The 20323-nt window shown below is 52.1% G+C and overlaps 1 protein-coding gene across 1 annotated transcript in view; it reads left to right on the top strand.

Moving 5' to 3' along the window:
* The window catches only part of Lasp1 (LIM and SH3 protein 1), a 31722-nt gene that overhangs the window by 7850 nt on the left and 3549 nt on the right, over positions 1-20323 (top strand). Inside the window, exons 2-5 of the mRNA XM_015506631.2 lie at positions 1257-1341; positions 7807-7914; positions 17472-17625; positions 17943-18046. Of these exons, the coding sequence (XP_015362117.2) occupies positions 1257-1341; positions 7807-7914; positions 17472-17625; positions 17943-18046 (451 nt within the window). The remainder of the gene's footprint in view (positions 1-1256; positions 1342-7806; positions 7915-17471; positions 17626-17942; positions 18047-20323) is intronic.

The following is a 20323-nucleotide window of genomic DNA, read 5'->3' as shown; positions in this document are numbered from 1 at the left end:
ACCCCTTTTTATTTTTTGGTCCTAGAGATTGAACCCAGGTGTACTTTACTACTGAGCTATATTCCTAGACCTTTTTATTTTTTTTTTTAATTTGAGATGAGGTCTTGCTAAGTTGTTGGGTATTACAAAGTTGCTGGGGCTAGCCTTGAACTTGAGATTCTCCTGCCTTGGCCTCCCAAGTCACTGGGATTATAGGAGTGTGCCACCATGCCCTGCAAAGCCATCTTTTTCTTACCTTGGGACAGCCTGTGAGTCAGGGATCTGTGGTGGTCACAGTTCTGGTGAATGTGGTCATCCACAGCTAAAAATGGCTAGACCTTGTGTTCCTGCTTGGAGAAACCACTCACTAGCTTCTGAAATGGTTGGGACCTCCAGTTATTTCACATACCAGTGCACATACAACACACCCACCACAGTGACCTTGGGGGACCTTGCAGTGACCCAGGAGGATACAGGAGAACAAGTTCTGGTGCTGGCTGAGCTTCAACGCCTGGTAGGATACTTGTTTATTCCACAAGCATTTATTGAGCTCCGACTATGATTCTGGGAGCTTGGAATAAATCAATGAATAAGAGACCCCAAATTCCCTCCCCTTGTGGAGAAATAGGAGAGAAAGACCATTTAGCCATGTGATTAATAAGTTAATACTGATTAATAAGGTCACCTAGTGCACCAGTGGCAGGACCCAGGATTGATAACCCAGGACCTTATGAAGGCCATGGGGGTCACTGAATGGCAAGGGTCTGGAGCCAGCTTGCTATTTCCTCCTGTGTGGGATGGGGGTGTCTGGGCCACCCTGCCTCCTGCCACCAACTCCAAAACCAGCTCTTTCTGGGAGCCAGGACCATGATCTGTCCCATGTATGGAAATGGGACAATGGAGTTTAGGACATTGAGGGATCTGACCACTTCCTATGAGCCTTGGCCACATTGTGTAACCTCTCCGGACTGAGCTGTCCAGTCTGTCAAAGGGGGACAATGACAGCACTCGCCACCCAGGGTGGCTGTGACCTCCTTTGTGGCCCCCTCCTGGTCTTCTCACCTATCCTCCAGTTCAGTTGGGCTTTCTTAGCCCTTCAGACACCTCTTTGGAGATCCCTTTCTTCTCAGTGCAGTCAGCCTCTCAGTGATGGCAGGGGACACTGTTGAACTGCCGCTGGGGCTGGGGCAGGGACTGCCCAGGAATCAGATGGAGCCTCCATTCCCGGTTCCTATCCTTCCCTGGAGTGATGCCGACTCTGCTTTTTCTGTCTGCAGACACTACCCCAAGCAGTCCTTCACCATGGTGGCTGACACTCCGGAAAACCTCCGCCTCAAGCAACAGAGCGAGCTCCAGAGTCAGGTGAGGGGCCGGCCTGAGCAGCAGCTGGTGGGGAGAGCTGTCGTAAGCCTGGTTTGGCAAGGGTTCCTGTGGTTACTCAGCAGGGACAAGGTGCTGAAATCCTAGCTCTTGAGACTCCCTGCCCCCAGGCCGCCAGCTATTTGGTGCTTCCTGGTTTCATCAGAGGAAGGGGCAGCTGCCTTCCTACCTGAGTGGCTGGAGAGGTGTGGGCCTCTGCCACTGTGCTTCAGGGCCCCTGGAGCCTGCCCCCTCTGGGAAACTGTTCCCCTTGTCCCGTCTCCATTTGTGCCCACCACAGAGGAAGGGTTGGGGGAGACAAGGGCACTGGCCTCTCCAGGCCTGTGCCAATCTGAGGCTACATGGTCTATCCCCTGCAGTCACATCCCTTCTTTGTCTCCTTGGAGGGCAGTGTGAAGAGGCCTGTCCTCTTTTGTCCCCTTAGGCCTGACTTGCCTGAGCTGTGTGGGGAGGCCCCCCACCCTCCTGTGGGGAAGTAGACGCTTCCTGGCTCTGGGAGAACGCCCTCTTCAGGGGACATGGAGCTAAAAGCAAGGGGATTGGAGCCCTGAGACCCTGCCTGGAACAAGGGTGGCCTGTGGTAGGCAGGGCAGGGCTTCAGTGAGGATTAAAGGATTAAATGAGAGAATACACGGAGGGAGAAGTAAGGGGATTTACCAAGTGTGCAGAGTGCCCAGGGAAGTCCCACCTGGGTCACAGAGGAGGCTGGCTCCTGGCTCCTCAGGAGTGGGCTATACCCAGGGTTGAACCCAGGACCTTGTGCATGCTAGACAAGCACTTGACCACTAAGATACCCACCCCCATTGCCCTTTCTAGTTTCCAGTTTTTATTTTAAGACACAATCCAGGCTCACATCAAACTTAGGATCCTTCTGTCCTAGCCTCCCGAGTAGCTGGGGTTACAGGCGCATACCACTGTGCTTGGCCTGCTGCCAGATCTTCATGTGACCTCCTTGGCTTCCATCAGGGAGAACCACACCTGATAGGGCTTTCCTTACCTGCTCTCCAGTTCCTCCCTGCAACCCTGCGAGGAGAATGCTGTTTTTCCCAACCTATAGATGAGGTGACTGAGGCTTTAAGACATTCAGGGACTCGCTAAGCTCATGCAGACAGTGGGTGCTAATAACAGCATTAGCACTAAAGTCTTGAGTACTCAGTGTCCAAAGCATATTAGCTCATTTAATGCTCACAACAGCCCTGCACAGTCAAAGGGGCACCTCACTGTGTGGAAGAGGAAATAGAGGCTGTGGCTTTGAGCACAGTTTGGTCTTTCCAGTTTTCTCTGCACTCTGTGAGAGCCGTCTCCATCTTAGTAGTCCCTGACACTGCTGAGAGCGTTTGTAGCTTAGCAGGTGCTTTGAGTTACCTCGCCTGTCTTAGGAGAGGGTACTGTTACCTCCATGTTGCAGATAGGTATGGAGGCTGAGTGCCACAGGGCTTTGCCTGTTGACACACACAGTAGTAGGATTCCAGGATTGGGGATCTGGTCTTTTTACTCCTTGTTCTAGTCCCTGGTCAGTCTGAGACTCACAGTGGAGGGGAACAAGTGGGATAGCTAGTTTGTTCCTCAGCAGCAGTTCCCATCTGCCATCCCACCCCGGCTGTGGCAGGAGAGCTATAAATGCCAGGGACTGATGTACCTTGCCAGCTGAGGAGGGCCAGGGGGCAGAAACACTGCTGCCTGGGCCAGACCCTCACCAGGCCCTGACGCCTGCCCAGACGCCCCAACCCTTGGGAAGCCACTTGGACCAGAGGCAGAGGGGCGTCACAGGGGCCTAGAGGGAGCAGTGCTGGGAGGAGAGGCAGATTCAGGGGTGGGGGAGCCTTTGCATAGGGGCAGAGGTAAAGGGGGCACACTCTACACATTCCCCACTCTCAGGAGGGGAAATTCAAACTCTTCAGCCTCAGTCCCACCAGGGCTGGGTTGCCGCTCTTCTTGCCCCTGGAAGTTGATCCCTGAGGGGCAGGTCTGTAGGACAGGGTGTCCTCAAGGAGGGGTGAGGAGCTGGGCAGGGCTTGCTGTGGTCAAGGCTGCTCTGCACCTCACAGGAGTGGCCAGCACCCTGCACAGGGGTTGGAGTCCTCCTGCTCCATGCATGCCCTCTGCTCCAAGGGCCTGCCCTGCGGCTCCCCTCCTGAGTCCCCAGCAGGCTGGAGAAATCTGGAGAATGGCCATTCTTCCCTTAGGTGTCCACTGAGGGCCAGGCTGTGCGTTCTTGCACTTGACTTCATTTCATGGGACAAAGGAGGGGCACTTCGCCCCATTGTCCAGGCGGAGACCCCGAGCTGTGGAGAGGCCATATCCCTTGCCCAGAGTCCAGTGTCAGGCAGATTTTGAGCCAAGCTGGTCTGGCCTGGGCGTGCTTTGTTCTTAACAGTTCCGCAGGACTGACTGCTCTGACATGTAGTCCCAGGTTGCCAGCCCGCAAGGGTAGTAGGGGGCTTGATGGAATGCAGATTCCTGGGCTCTGCCCAAGCAGCTTTGCCCTCCTGGTGGTCTTACAGGGGCACTTAGGAGGCTCGGAGTGGGGCAGGTGGGCAGGAGGGAAACAGGCTTGAGCAGAGCCTCCCCCTCCCCCTCCATTTATGCCCCAGGTGTGAGGCAGGGGATTGGGGCTTTGCACTGCGGGCTTGTTGGGGTCTTGAGGGGTAGGGTAGGCAGTGTGAGAGGTAGGGACCTTCTCCCCTCCCACCACCCACAAACTCTGTGGTCTAAAGGTGTTTTCCTCCCCCTCACCAGTAAAATGGGGACAGAAACCCGTTTTCCTAGAAGCTAGGGGCTGGGCCTGACGCACTGAGGCTGCTCTGAGGCTTGGATGGGCTGAGCCAGCCAGGCCCGGGTTGGTGACAGTCCTGTGGCGTCCGTGGGGGCAGGGCTGGCTACAGCTGCCTGTGGCTGGCAGGAAGGGAAGTGGGAGCCTCCTCTGCCTGCTCTGCCCCACCCCATCAGGGTGTCAGCCAGTGTCTTCCCAGGGTCCCTTCCTGGGCCGGCCTCCCTGTGCTTCAGCCCTGTCTCTGGGAAGCTGCCCATGCTGTTTCAACTTGTTTTTGTCTATATTGGTCCTGAAAGTGGCACTTTGGGTGTCTGGGACATTGTAGCCTCCCCAGCGGGGGAGGTAACCACAGAACTGTCCAGAAGTGACCCTCTGAGTGGTCCTGTGGAGCTGGCAGTGGGCCCTGACCCCACCTTCCTCATCCGCTGCCCGCACCCTCGGGTTGAGGGAGGTAGTGGTGTTGGGTGGGGCTGGGCTGGAGGCATCCCTGTGGTCTGAGAAAGGTGAGGAGAGAGTGTTTCTTCATTTTTCCTGTCATTGTCACCTTCATGGTGTTATGGGGAATGCCACCAAGGAGGGTAGAGTGTGCAGTGAGAGTCCCACACTGTACTCTGGGGCAGGGTTCCCACTTTTTAAAGCCACGATCTTCTTATTCTGGATCATTAAGCAGTTTTGTTTTTTTGTTTTGCCAAATATGTTGCTGGTTTATTTAGAGATGAAGCCTCTGTTCGATCCATTCATCATTCATTCAGCAAACACTGATTTGTACTGCTGTTGGCTGGGTTGAGTGATGTGTAAGGTAGATCCAAGGAGAATAACTAAGAACCTACGTCCAAAGGGTAGGATTTCATAGGTGGTGGTGTGTGGGCACCAGGAGTTTGGGCACCAGTCCCAGCTCGTCCATGGGAGTTTCCAGGTCAGGGCGCAGTCATCAACCAGGGATGGAGTCATCTGGCCCAAAGTGTTGAGTTGCACTCTGACCCCATGACAGCAGGGTCATGTGATCTTGGGACAGGTCCCTTTTCTGCCCTCCAGGGACCTCTTAACATCCTGGTGAGTCACTCCAGACCCAGGGCTAGCCTCCTGAGTGGACCAGGAGGGAGCCCGGGCCTCCTCATGCTCCTGGCCCCACCTCTGCCACTCCCTCCATCACCAAAAGGCCCCTCAAGAGAATCTTGCCCACATCGTTTCTCTAGTTGAGGTCTGAAGGTGCTTAAAAATGGTCACAGACTTCAGAGAGGGAGACTTTTAGGGACCTGCAGCAAAGCGGCTCTGAGCCCAGACCCCCCCTTCTCAGCCTTGCTCCCCCAGACCGCCCCCCTCGGCCTGGCCTCCTGTGTTAGGAGAGTCATGAATTATCCTTCCCCAGTAAGGAGCGGAGCAGTTTCTGAGCCTGGGAACCAGCTGATGTCATTGCAATGTCACCATGGTGATTATTCCCCTGGATTAGGGGCCTGACCCTTGCAAAGGCAGGAAACAGAGGAAGGACAGGGTGGACAAAGCACTTTCACAGTCACCCTCACTGGTCCGTGGAGCCGCTGTCCGAGTGACTGGAACGATTGTCACCATTATACAGATGTGGAAACCGAGGCTTGGGAGGTTAAGTCATTGTCCCAAGATCACTTAGCAGAAGGAATTCTGAGCCTGTCAGTACCAGCGCAGTCTGGCTCTGTGTCCCGTTTAGTGATGGGAAGGCCCTACCCCATGTTTTAACCCATTCCTCTAATGGCTCTTTTTACACATGAGGGGAGAACTGAGATCGGAGGCGTTAGATTCAGGGCTTCTGCGTCTAGAGCTACATTTTTCTGTCTTCAGGTTCCTTCCGTTCTCTGATGTCCTCCTTCTTCAGGGGTCCCCCACTGTGCAGACCCAGGTTCTCCCGGAAGAGCTGATGTTGGACAGGTTGGGGTGGGGCCATAGCTCCTTGCAATAAGTTCTGGTCTGATGGGAACCAAGTCCCACCCCTTGGCCTTTCTTTCTTTCTTTTTTTTCCTTGGTACTGGGATTGAGCCCAGGGGCACTGAGCCACATCCGCAGCCTTTTTTTGTAGTTTATTTAGAGACAGGGTCTTGCTGTGTTGCTTAGGGCCCCACTAAATTGCTGAGGCTGGCCTTGAACTTGGGATCCTCCTGCTTCAGCCTCCCAGGTGGAGCCACTATGCCTGGCTATGCCTTTCATTTTGATCCGCCTCAGAACAAAGGAGGAAGAAGAACCCCAAACCAGGACCTCTGGCTCCTGGGGCTATGAAGAGGAGGGTGGGGACTGGTCACATGTCACGAGTAGCAGCTCACTGCTATGGCAGTCAGTGACTCCAAGCCTGGGAGCTGCTTGGGCTTGTCATTCTGGAAACTCCCAAAGTCCTGGGCCTCATGTCCTGGGCTGACCTGTCTCAGGACAGTGCGGCCCCCATGGAGGGAATCCAGGCAGCTGGCGGGGTCTGGAACAGATGGCTGCCGAGGTGGACAGGGAGTCTCTGGAAGCCAAGGAGAACATTCCCTGTCCCACGAGTATTTCCCAGCCTCAGTTTTGCTCTTCAAAGCCCCCAGGGAGGACAAGCTGTTCCTCATATTTCAATTTCTTTAGTTTCAGAGAAGTTCTGCTTGCTTTCTTGCTTTTTTTTTTTCTTTTTCTTTTTTTTTTTTTTTTTTCGATACAGGGTAACAACCCAGGTAGGTCTTGGTCTCCTGGGCTCAAGTGATCCTCCTGCCTCAGCCTCCTGAGTAACTGGGACTAAAGGCACATAGCACCATGCCTAGCTTGGGAGTCCTTTGTAGTCTGTTTTGAATTCCTGTAGTACTTGACTTTTCAGTAGAATTCTCACAAAAGGAAGGCCACAGAGGGTGATTGGGTTCTTCCCCAGAAAGTTTCATCAATGAGGCCTCCCCTCTGGCTGTCTCACTACCCTCCCTTCTAGGCACCAGCTTTGTCCTTTGGCACAGCTCTCACTCACTTGGTCACTTCAAAACTACCCCGGCTCTTGGTGGGTAGGGCTACCTCCTGGCTAGGTTAGGGTCGGCAGTCCTAGGAGCGCATGCGAGAACCTTCTTCCTGCTGGGCGCAGTGGCAACACCTATCAGCCCAGTGACTCAGGAGGCTGAAGCAGGAGGATCGTAAGTTCAAGGCCAACCTCAGCAATTTAGCAAAGCTCCAAACAACTTAGTGAGACCCTGTTTCATAATTGAAAAAAAAAGCTGGGGATGTAACTGAGTGGTAAAGTGTCCCTGGGTTTAATCCCAATATGAAAAACAAAACGAAAAACTTTCTATAGCTTCGGGTAGGAGGGGCTGCTAGAGAGGGTCAGAAGGCAGGCAGGTGAGGCCTGGTGACTAGATCTTTGCTGCTAAGCTGTATGACCTCAGGCAGGGGAACAGATGGCTGCCGAGGTGCCTTTTCCTTATCTGTAAAATGGGGCTAATAGTATATATGGGATTAGGATTTAAATGAGAGAGTTTATGTGAGGCACTTAGCACATCTCAGAATGTGCCGGGCAAATGTTAGTGGGTTATTGTCGCTTTCTAGCCAAGGCGTCTGCTCAGCACCAGGAATTTCTGGCTGGGATCCTTCTCTGGGCCCCGTCTCCATCTCCTGATGGTGCTGTTTCATAGGGGCCTCCAGCTGGGCGCTCTCTGCTCCCCTGTCTGACCCTAGTCTCTCTTTGTCTCGCTGGTCCCCAGGTGCGCTACAAGGAGGAGTTTGAGAAGAACAAGGGCAAAGGCTTCAGCGTGGTGGCAGACACACCCGAACTCCAGAGAATCAAGAAGACCCAGGACCAGATCAGCAACGTGAGCCTGCCCCCCGCCCTCGGGCCCACGCTGCCTGTTGCCCTTCCTTGTCCCCTCCCTGCCAGCCTGGCTGACATGAATGGGACCAGCTCCCTGCATGGCTTCTCCCCGGCAGGTCTGGCTGATGGCTGCCCGCGCAGAGGGCAGGGCAGGGTTGGGCTTCCCAGGTGCCTTTGCTCTATGTGCCCCAGACCCCCTGTTGCCACACTAGGCCCACACAGCGTTTCCTCCTCGAAGGGGCTGCCCTTTTGTGGGAGCGTTGATGGGGGACGTGTCCTCTCCCACCCTGAGCTGTCTTCTCTTTTCTGGGTATGGTGGGTGTCAGGGTGAAGACCTGATGCTTTGTCTTAGCACAAAGGTCAAAACTGGGGGTGGGGGCAGGGAGGCCTGGCCTCCTCCTGTCTGCCTCTGGGTGCTGACATTGCAGTCATTTCCGCCCTCCCTCGCCTCCTCCCACCTCGGCTTGTTCTTCCTTCCTGTGTAAAAACCCCAGCCAGCTTCGCCCACTGGTCTTGCAGCCCCAGCCTGGGCCCTCCTGGGTTTGGGCTGGTCACTGGGGCCTGGCTGCAGCACAGGTGGGTGTGGAGAGCAGGCAGTGGATCTACGGTCCCCACATCGTGTGCCCTTCTAGCACCTGGGACCAGAGAATAGGCCTCAGTTTCCTTCCTGACAGAGCCACAGACCAGCAGCAGCCTGTGTGGCTCTGGGCTTGTGGGGGACCTTATTTGGGGCTTGTGGAGAATCGGGTGCTGCTCTAAACCACAACTACAGAAGCAGAAGCCCGTGCACAGGGCCCTGCGGTACCCCGAGCTGAGGGGCGTGCCCAGCCAGCCCGGGCTCCAAGGTTCTATAAATGAAGGATTGGGCTGGCCGTTGTCTTCTGTCAACCAGTTGCCTGTGTGACTGTGGGCTGAGGGACTGGGGAAGGGCCCCAGTTTCAGATGGCCCACCCAGCACCCACCCTCTGGGCTCCACAGCCCTCCCCATCCTTCCATCGGGCCTCCTTGGCAGGGCACTCCTTCTGGAAGTTGGCTGGGCAGTACTTGGAGTGGGCTACAGCCGAGGGTCAAGTGGATTTCCAGCACAGGGCAGCTAACAAAGCCAGCCACGCCCAAGACAGTGGCTTTCAAACTTTGAGTTCCACATATGATAAGAAATATATTTTACATCTGGATCCACTAACCAGGCATGCATTTTTTTTTTTTAGCAAGGAAACATAATCAAAACTTCCATGAAGCCGGGCGTGGTGGTGCACGCCTGTAATCCCAGCAGCTCTGGAGGCTGAGGCAGGAGGATCATGAGTTCAGAGCCAGCCTCAGCAATTTACCGAGGCCCTGTCTCTAAATAAAAATTTTAAAAAAGGGCTGGGGATGTGGCCCAGTGGTTGAGTGCCCCTGGGTTCAATCCCTAGTACCAAAAACAAAACAAAACAAAACTTCCATGAACAGGGTCGGGGGATGCAGTGGTAGAACACCTACCTGGCATACACAAAGCCCTGGGTTAGGTCCCCAGCACTGCAACATAGAAAAGACTTCGTAGTTCCTCATGTCATGAAGGTAGAAGGATCACAAGTTTGGGGCCAGCCTGAGCAACTTAGCAAGACTCTGTCTCAAAATAAGAGAAGCTGGAGATACAGCTCAGTGGTGGAACACCCTGTGTTCGATCCTCAGTACTGCAAAGGAAAAAAACAAAAGAGGAAAAAACTTTCATGAATGAGTATTTTACTATATGGAGGGCTCATTCAGATATTTTCTGTTCCTTTATTTTGTAAAGATGCTGAGTGGAGACTTACTAAATGAGTCTCACAACAAAATCATTGACCTGCAGTTTGAAATTGGTGTTCTGAGGAAATGGGGTGTTTCCCTTTGGCTAGAGAGGGCACGGCTTAGAGGGCTCTCATCCTTCTCTGCTCCCACAGTTGCCCTGTATTAAGGTCAGCTTTCCGGTACTGTGACAAAATACCTGAGAAAATCAACTTAAAGGAAGAAGGATTTATTTTGACTCTTGGTTTCCGATGAGATCCTGGCCCCTCGCTGTGGGCTTGTGGTGGGCCAGAACATCACGGTGGGGAGTGTGTGGTGAAGCAGAACTGCTTGGCTTGTGGTGAAGCAGAGAGAGGAGAAGAATGGGGCCAGAATAAGATGTGGTCCCCAAGAGCATGCCCCCAAAGACCTGTTCCCTTTAGTTAGGCCCCACCTCCTGCAGTGTCACCTCCCAGGAGTCCATTTACCTATGACTCCATCAATGGATTGATCCATCCATGAGGTGGAGCATTCATGATCCAGTACTTCCCAGGGGCCTCTCTCTGAACATGGCCATGTTGGAGACAGGTGGGCCATTACGTACCCCTTTCTATGCTAGTGCTGGCACCTTCCCTGGAGCCTCCCTTCTGGCCTAGGTCCCCCAAAGGGTGACAAGGTTCTGTGTCTTAGAGCTCAGAGCCCTCAGTGTGCAAAGTGGGGAAGGTGGACATGGCCTTGGGTAATGGGACGACCCGGACAGTTCACAGAGCTGGTCTCCTGGGGCTTTTCATTGTGAGGGACCCTGTGTTTAATTTTGTGTATTTTAATTTATCTATGTATTTATGGTTCTGGGGATCACACCAGGGCCTCCGCAAACACTCTGCTGCTGAGCTTCCTCCCCAGACCTCTGTTGCTTGTTCCCAGCCTGCAATCCCAGCCCCACTGTGCGTTTTGGAGGAGAGGAGACAAACAGGCCCATTTGTCCCTGCCACCCTATCTGGAAGGCTTCCAGAATATTCCACGCCCAGCCTATTCTACCTGCTCTTCTGCCCCCATTACTGTAGGTGTTAATGTCTGAGGTGTCCTAGTAACAAAAACTCACTGTGGCCCAGACATCCACACTAGGAGATAACCATCTTATCCGCAACCCGGGCTGCAACTAGCTGATTGTCCTCTGCTCTGAGGTGGGGGAGGTGACCTGACCTGGTGGTTGCTTTTGCAGTTTTAGCTGGAATCTCTGAAGTGTAACCACAGGGCTGTGAAGATTCTTGGTTTTAGAGAATGCAATTAAAGACTATCAAGTGTGTGTCTCAACTATGAGCATCCGGGCATTTAGTGAAAATGCAGACTCTTGGCCTCCTTGCCCTGCCTCCTCTTCTCTGGATCCCAGGAATCAGTTTTTAGACACATTTCCTTGGGTTATAGTGGTACTCTCTGAAGTTTCATTTTTATTTTTTGGTACTGGGGATTGAACCCACAGGTGCTTTACCTCTGAGCCACATCCCATCCCTTTGTATTTTTTGTTTAGAGTCAGAGTCTCACTAAATTACTCAGGCTGGCTTTGAACTTGTGATCCTCCAGCCTCAGCCTCCTGAGTTGCTGGGATAACAGGTGTGTGCCACCGCACATGGCCTGCTAAAATTGAGAGCTATCATTTAAAATGATAAAGTAAGTTTCACCACCCCCTAATCAGAGGATGCCAGAACTGACTTGGCCTAAAACCTCAAGAGAAATTTAAACTTCACTCAGAACCACTGCTATCTTGTGCCAACCCCCAGAGGAATTTTGGGAAAGATGGTATTCAGAGCCACACCTTTTGTTTCCAAAATAGCTTTCCTGTCTCTGACCTGTCCCTTCCCGATTAGCTCCAGATGACCTTATTGTTTCTGAAGCTCAGGCCATCTTGCAAAGAGATGAAGACTTGTCCTACTAGAGTCATGTTCTGCAGCTACGGGTTTTACCAGCATGAGGTTTTGTTTTCTTTTGATTTTTTTAGTGCTGGGAATGGAACCCAGGCCCCTTGCTCTTGCTAGGCTAGTGCTCCACCACTGAGCTACATCCCAGTCCCAAGCCAGAGCATTGTGGAAACAAGTGTCTGGTCTGGGGGAATTATTGCTTTGGCTGTGTGCATTTGTCCTTAGAACCACAAAGAGGTGCCAGGCTTGGTGGCTCATGCCTGTCATCCCAGCAGCTCGGGGAGGCTGAGACAGGAGGATCATGAGTTCAAAGCCAGCCTCAGCAATGGCGATATGCTAAGCAACTCAGTGAGACCCTGTCTCTAAATAAAATACAATACAGGGCTGGGGATGTGGCTCAGTGGTTGATTGCCCCTGAGTTCAATCCCTGGTACAAAAAAAAAAAAAACAAAGAGGCAAGGTACTGGGGAGGGAGAACCCAAGGGCTGGAATCCCGCTTTTGCCATTCCACCACTGGGCAGGTTGCTCAGTTTCCTCATCTGTTAATGCTGGAATAACTGGCCCTACCTTGAAAGCTGATTGTGAGGAAGATGTCAAGGACAAATGTTGATAATAATATTTCAAAGGCAGACTTGTCTGCTTTTTATACTAAAGAAGGAAAGTAGAGCAGAGTTTGGCTGAAATTGGCCATTATCTAATGCTAAGAAGGTATGAGGTTTTTTTTTTTTTTTTTTGGTGGTGCTGGGGATGGAACCCCAGGGCCTTGTGCATACAAAGTGAGAGTTCTACCATTGAGCTGTAACCTCAGCCCTGTTACCAGGAGAGATGCCAGTAAGTGATGCATCTGTGGTAATTCTGTCCTCATTAAAGGAATCTAGAGGGTTAAGAGGGCCGGCCCAGTGCTGTTGGGTGTGGGCTGAGCATTGCAGTGGCCTGAGCTCCACAGGCTTGCTGCACCTAAAACCCTGGAAGCTTGTTGCTGGAGCCCCTTATGGAAGCCTCTGCTTTTATTCACTGACGTGTTTACTTACATATTGATTCTCTGTATACACTTTGGTTACTTTCAGTTTCTCTTTTTTAAAACTATAACAGCATAGTAACACAGTAAATACTTACTGTGGGTGTAAGTAAATACTTTGTGTGTGTGTTCACTTGCACGCGCACACACACAGATGCTGAGAATTGAACCCAGGGCCTCATGCATCCTAGGCAGGCCTCCTACCCTTGAGCTATAACTCCAGCCCCCAAACACCTGCTTTCTCATGATGCAAACCAAGAAATAGAACATTACATTTCCAGGCCCCTGCCCAAATAATTTTAGAGTGTTAAGGACCAGAGTGTAGCAAGCATCTGCCTCAGCCTAGTTAAATATTAACTAGCTGGAGATTCTGGGTGGACAACACAGGTGGCAGATGGCAAGGGGCTGGAGAGTGTATCGCAAGCTGCACCTGGTCAATGTCCGACAGGACAATAAAACCATAAACTTTGAAGTTATCTTGGCTACAGGCAGATTTCTCTGCATTTCTGTTAGCCAAAAAATAATTAGCATTTTGTGTTCAGTAAGTTAGTGTCAGTCTTCAGAGTTTGGCTAAATAGTAGTCAAGTTTCATTCCCAGAGTTAAATGGTTCAGAGGCAGGCTTGCTGGGTAATCCTCTAATTTGAATTTTTGGGGTGAGTGGGTACCAGGGATTGGACTCAGGGGCATTCGCCCACTGAGCCACATCTTCAGCACTATTTTGTATTATTATTTAGAGACAGGGTCTCACTGAGTTGCATAGTGTCTTGCTATTGCTGAGATCCTCCTGCCTCAGCCTCCTGAGCTGCTGGGATTACAGACATGCATCACCATGCCTTGCTAATTTGATTTTGTGTGTGTGTGTGTGTTCCTGAGGATTGAACCCAGGGCTTTGTGCATATGAGGCAAACACTCTACCAACTGAACTAGTTCCCCAGCCTGTTAATTTGATTTTAATATACTTTCTTTTTCTCTATAGTTTTTAATGTATAACTATAGTATATGCATATGTTTACATAATGTTATTTGGCTTTTCTTATTTTCTTTTATATCTTTATTTTGTTTATTTTTTATGTGGTGCTGAGGATCAAACCCAGTGCCTCACACCTGAGAGGCAAGCACTCTACCACTGAACTACAACCCCAGTCCTGGCTTTTCTAATTTTGAACATACAGTATGGTATGTGTGTGTGTTGTGTGTATATCTTGGTTCTTTTGCTGGGTTTGAAGATTCATCTATATGTTTGCATGTAGTCCTAGTTCATCCCTTTTTGTTGCTGCATAGTATTCCATGGGTGATCATACTGCATATTATTGATTCTGTTCTTGATGGACACTTTGATTATTTATAAGTCCAGTGGACATCCTCTCTTCTGGTGCTTCTGTGCAGTGAGATTGCCAGGTCTCAGAGTGTATGTCTCTTCAGCTTTCCATGTGATGCTGAACTATTTTCCAGGTGATTGTGCTGAGTAACCTTTTTTCCCCAAGCAGTGTTGAGTTTTCCTGTCCCATAGCCTCAGGCTTTTCCATTTTGAGTGTGTCTCGCTATATTTGAACTTGCATTTCCCTGACTACTGATGAAGTTGAGTCCAGGTTTATGTGTTTTTTTTTTTTTCTTCTTTTTTTTCAAAAAGAGAGAGAGAGAGAGAGAGAGAATTTTAATATTTGTTTTTTAGTTTTCGGCGGACACAACATCTTTGTTTGTATGTGGTGCTGAGGATCGAACCCAGGCCTCACACATGCCAGGCGAGCGCGCTACCACTTGAGCCACATCCCCAGCCCCAAGTTTATGTGTTTTAAAAGTAAAATACTATCTCTCTAACGGGGTGGTGCTTGAGAACTAAGACTCTCAAGTCCGAGCTGGATGCTGACTTCACTGTCCTCTTCAGCCTTGGTTTCCCCATCTGTAAATGGGGGTGATAATGATATAGTCTTCTTGGTCTGGCTGAGGAAGGGAAGGGAGTGGGCCTATAAGGGCACAAAACAGGACCTCGGCGGGTGAGAGGCGTTGTTATTTTTAAAGAGAGACCTTGGCCGGTGAGTTGGTTATTCCGCTCAGAGCCGAGGTGCTCCCTCCTCAGCCATGGTGAAGAATCATGTGGGGAGGAACGTGTAGGGAGTCACGCTCTCGTTCTTTCCACCACAATCAGGAAGCAGGGGCTTCAGAAAACGGAACATCAGCTGGCAGGGTTTTGGAGGGGACCCTACCTAGTCTCCCTGAAGACCTGGCCAGCAGGGGCCCAGGGCGCAGCACCATGTGCACTTGGGCCTCCCGGCACAGTTGGAGCTGGCCTCCTCCAGGGGGGCCCAGGACAGCTCGCCCCAGGGCTCTGCTGGTGGTCCTGGGCTCTGGCGATCCTCAGGTCTCTAAGAAAATCAGGAATGTGCTGAGCTGGGAGCAGGGATCTGCCAGCCCCCCGGATGACTCTGGAGGGTCCTCGCCTCGGGATGTGCTCTCACCTTGTGGTGCTTGGATGCACTTAACACCCATCCCGTAGTCAGCAAAGCAAGGACACAGGTTCCTCATTTGCTGTGGAGGGAGGTGGAGGAAGAGGCTTCCTCTGCGCTATCTCTCCTGATCTGCACGCCTGGAGTCCCCTCCAAGTTAGGGTGGCCCTATGATTATCACCCCTTTTGAAAATGAAAAGGGGTATTCTGTTTTCTTTTCTTTCTTTCTTTTCTTTTTTTTTTTTTTTTATGGGGGATGAGCCCAGGGTGCTGTGACACGGAACTACGTCCTCAGCCTTTTTTATTTTGAAACAGGATCTTGCTAAATTGCCCAGGCTGGCCTTGAACTCCCAAGTTGCTGGGATCACGCCCTGCTGAAAGCGGTGGCCTTCATATTTGGTTCCTGGACAGTAGACAGGAGCTGGAACTAGGGGCAGGCAGTATGTGGTCACCTGCTCCTGCGCCTGTTACCAGGGAAGGGGCTGCCTGCCTAGGATTTTGTCCTCATGTCACCATCTCTGGAAGTCATTTGTCTCTGAGCCTCATTTTCCTCTTCTGTAAAATGGAAACTAAAGTATCTGTATCCAGCTTATTTTTTTTTATTTTAGTATTTATTTTTTAGTTTTCGGTGGATACAACATCTTTATTTTATTTTTTTATGCGGTGCTGAGGATCGAACCCAGCACCCGATGCATGCCAGGCAAGCGCGTTACCACTTGAGCCACATCCCCAGCCCCAGCTTATTTTTTTTAGGGTGACCATTGTCAGGGTCAGGGAAGATGATGTACAAAGAGCTTTTGTGAACTCTGAAGAGCTTGCAGGCTTGCAGGTTGTTGGTATGGATGGGAACAGGTGGCGCCTGCATTGGACAGGGCTTGGCTTGCTTTGCCAATCGGGTGTGGCTCCCTCCTTAGCCATGAAGGGAGGGGACAGGGAAAGGAAGGGCTGGTTCTGACCCAAACTCCTAAATGAGCTGCTTTCTGCCTCCAGACCAGATCCCTCCCGCATGCCTTCTTGGCGCAGCCTGCAGTAGATAACAGTTCTTTAGCCAGTAGAAGTGGCCCAGGGGTCTGCCCCGCCAAGTGTCAGCTCTTGCCCTCGACTCAACTCATGCCAAAGGCGAGAGAAGCCAGCAGAGAAAGCCTAGCCAAAGGGGGCCCTGGACTGCGTCAGCATGGGTCAGGCCTGGACAGGACACTCAGGGCCCAGGACCTCGGGTCCTTCCCTTCTGCTCCAGGAAACAGGCTTTGCCTGACTCTTTGCCCTGTTCCCCCACTCCCATCATTTCCCAGGAACAGGAAGAGGCAGGACAGGGTCCTGGTGAGCAGGAAGTGAGAGCCGGCCTCCAGTCAGGTGCCCAAGGCCTGCAGGGAATTCGAGGCCCAGGACTCCCTGGGAGAGGGCTTGTGCCTCTCTCTGGCTGTCCCTGTGTCCTGCTTTCCCTGCTTTCTGAGTTTCCCCTGGGGAGTGGGGGTGGGCTGTTCAACCTGTCACTCTCTGTCCCACTTTCTCCCCACCCTGAGGCCAGCCCAGCTCTCACAGAGCGCTCAAAGTCTGGGTCTCAGCACCTCCCCTTGGTCAAGCTTCTCCCCTCGGGGTCTCCAGAGTGGGTGAGTGTCTCATGAGGGGCCAGAAAACCCGAGCGCTCCTGGGTCTGCTGCTTTTGCGTCTCCCTGCTTTTGCCATTCGTGTTTTGGGTGTGTTTTACACTGCACTTTCCATATTGCAAAATGATATTTTTGTGTCGTTGAGGATTGTGTTAAAAAAAAATCTGTGTGAAGCTGGAGATCATGGCTGAGCACTTGCTAGAGTGTGGAGGCCCTGGGTTTGATCCCCAGTATAACTAAATAAAGGAGTGAAATAAAACCACGTGAACAGCAGCAGTCTCCAGTTGAAGCCTTTTGGCAAGAAGGGATCAACAAACTCCTGTGAGGTGCTGATCAGATGAAGAGTAGCCTGTAACATAGAATACCTAGCACAGTGCCTGGCACATAGTAAGAGCTCAATAAACAGAGTTGGCTGCTATTGTTGACCAGGATGGAAGCAGGGAAGGCCCAGTCCCTGCCCCAGGCACATACAAATACATTCATCTGATGCTGTCACTTCCACGGCCCTGTTCTTACATCTCCAGCTTCTAAGCTAGACACCAGTGACCTATTTTACAGGTGTGTCCAAATGCATGCAGATGTGCTCTGCCTGCTTGGAGTCCTCAGGGAGCCTCCCAGCCCAGGATCTTTGTTGAGATGGGGTCTCACTATGTTGCCCAGGCTGGCCTTGAACTCCTGGGCTCAGGTGATCCTGCTGCCTTAGTCTCCCAAACAACTGGGACCACTGGCTCGTGCCTGCGCTCGGCTCTCCTCTCAGGGTCTGTGGCAGCAGGATCCTGGCTGGCTTCCTGCTGCAGGAGCGCTCACCTGGTGCCTCTGCCCCTTGCAGATAAAGTACCATGAGGAGTTTGAGAAGAGCCGCATGGGCCCCAGTGGGGGTGAGGGCCTGGAGCCAGAGCGCAGGGACGCCCAGGACAGCAGCAGCTACCGGCGGCCTCAGGAGCAGCAGCAGCCGCCTCACCACGTCCCGACCAGCGCCCCTGGTGGGTGTGGGCCTGTGCAGCCAGGCCCAAGAGCCAGGAGGGGGCTGAAGGAGAGCCATTTGCGCACACATAGGCACAAACCCCAGGTCCCACCCATGGCGCTGGGGTCAGGCCTGAGCTGGGCCGGGGATCAGGAGGGCAGCCCCCAGCTTGAGAGGACACACAGACCCTGCTGGGGAATCCCTGCACAGGCAGAGCAGCTGAGGGGTGGGGGCGAGCGGGGTTGGGGATGGGGCGGTGACATTGTCCCCACAAGGGGACCTGGGAAGGGCTGGGTCTCGCAGATCACTTTCTGAGTCCTCTCTCCCACCTTCCAGTCTACCAGCAGCCCCAGCAGCAGCAGGCCACTCCAGCCTACGGTGGCTACAAGGAGCCTGCAGCCCCAGTCTCCATACAGCGCAGCGCCCCAGGCGGGGGCGGGGTGAGTAACCCTGACTAGGTGGACAGACCCCCAGAGGGACTGGCGCCCCTGGGAAGGCCTCCTGGACATAGGCCATGGCTTCTCCTGACCTCTGACCCTGTGTAGGTAGCAGGGGTCTCAGCCTCACTGAGAGGAAGTGCGGTGGACGGGGCCAGGTCTGACTGATCGGGGCCCTGGGTCCTGGCCCTAGTGTGTCAGCCAAGTCACTCCTCTTGTCCTGGCCATTTCCCTGCTCTGGCTCTGTGGGTGCACACAAAGCACCTTTCTGCTTGGGGCCTTCCAGACCTGGGTCCTGCTTCTCATGGGTTGATCCCTCCATGTCCTTCTGCTCAGCTAATCCCTGCCTCTAAGGGCTCTAAGGGCTCTGCCATGCCATCCCATGTCAGGTGGGTCTCAAGTGACTTCCAGGAGCCTCTTGTCCTGGACATACACAAGGATGTGTTATTGCTATGGGGGCTGGGAAGAGGTCATCTGAAGGATAAGGTTTCAGATGACCAGCCAGTCCTTCAGATACAGGACATGAGTGATTCCACCACCTTCCCACCCTCTAGGAGCTTATATTCCAGCAAGAAAGCAATCACTAAGTAGGTAAATAATGTCAGGCCAGATCACTGTCTGGTATATGCTGTGAAGATAGACAGCTGGGTAAGGGACAGGGAGCAGCAGGGTCAAGATGTGACATTTGAGGGCTGGGGATGTGGCTCAAGCGGTAGCGCGCTCGCCTGGCATGCGTGTGGCCCGGGTTCGATCCTCAGCACCACATACAAAAACAAAGATGTTGTGTCCGCCGAAGACTAAAAAATAAATATTAAAAAATTCTCTCTCTCTCTTTAAAAAAAAAAAAAAAAAAAAAAGATGTGACATTTGAGGGCTGGGGTTGTGGCTTAGTGGTTGAGCACTTGCCTAGCATGCATGAAGCACTGGGTTTGATCCCCAGCACCACATAAAAAAACTAAATAAACAAAATAAAGGTATTGTGTCCATCTACAACTAAAAATAAAAAAGTGACATTTGAGCAAAGTCCTCAATAAAGTGGAGGGGTGAACGGCACAGGGAGAACAGCAAGTGCAAAGTTCCCAAGGTAGGACTGTCCTATGAAGTTCAAGGGCCAGCAGGAGGGCCGAGGTGATTAGAGACAGGAGGAGGGTAGGTGGGGTCAGACCTAGAGGTACTCGTAGGCCACAGGAGGGCCTTGGTGACTGGCAGTCTGTGCAGACTGACGGGGTTTGCTTGTCCTTTTTACTTTTAGTTCTAGGAGTTGAACCCAGGGGCACTTACCTATGAGCCACATCCCCAGTCCTTTATTTTGAGATAGGGTCTTCTAAATTGCTGAGGCTGACTTTGAACTTGTGATCCTCCTGCCTCAGCCTCCCAAGCCACTGGGATTATAGAGGTGCATCACCACCCCCAGCTACCCTTTTTTTACTTTTTGAGACAAGGTCTTGCTGTGTTGTCCAGGCTGGCCTCAAACTCCTGGGCTCAAGCAGTCCTCCTGCCTCAGCCTCCCAAGGATCTGGGACTATAGGCACCTGCCACCAGGCCTGGCCTGACATAATGCTTTTAAAAGATCGCGGTGGCGCCTATATGGGAAGTCAGCAGTCGAGCACTGAGGGTGAAGCAGAGAGGCAAGTTGGGAGGCAGTTGCAGGACATGATCTTAGATGGCAGCAACTTTGGCCTGAGATAGAGGTAGAGTTAGTGATAAGAGAGTCCAGGTCACTTTGTGAAGGGTGTGGCCTCTAATCCTGCGGGGTTATAGATTTCAAACTTTGTTTTTTGAAGCCCCTGGACAGGGTACAGTGAGAACCAAGGAATTTAGATGGCCATCTACCACCGATAGATGTCACGTCAGGGACCATCTATGATGGGGTTTACACAGGTTGTGACTGAGGCTTGGAAGGTGGAGCCTGATACACATTCATGACCACTCAAGATTTTTCCCTCAAGGAAAGGTTTCTGTCCCCAACTTGGGAACAAAACCAGTCTAGTCATGGCGTCAAAAGGAAACCATTGGTGCTTATAATAATCCAAATAGTAGTGAATAGCCATCATTACATTTTATTTTATTTTTAATTTATGGTCACATTTTTAAACACAATCTCCACATCTTGCCTGTGAAACCTTCCTGCATCCCTGGTGGGGGAGGCGAGGTGTGTGAATGTATCCCCAGCCTGCCCTGTGCCTGGCCTTTAGTCAGTGCCAAGTACATCCATAAAGGGCAGGAACTCAGGGGCTGGGGTCGTGGCTCAGCATTAGAGTACTGGCCTGGGGCTCCAGG

This window comes from Marmota marmota, unplaced genomic scaffold (genome assembly GCF_001458135.2).
Source record: "Marmota marmota marmota unplaced genomic scaffold, marMar, whole genome shotgun sequence".
Classification (NCBI taxonomy): domain Eukaryota; kingdom Metazoa; phylum Chordata; class Mammalia; order Rodentia; family Sciuridae; genus Marmota; species Marmota marmota.
This window is presented reverse-complemented; position numbering and strand designations above follow the sequence as displayed.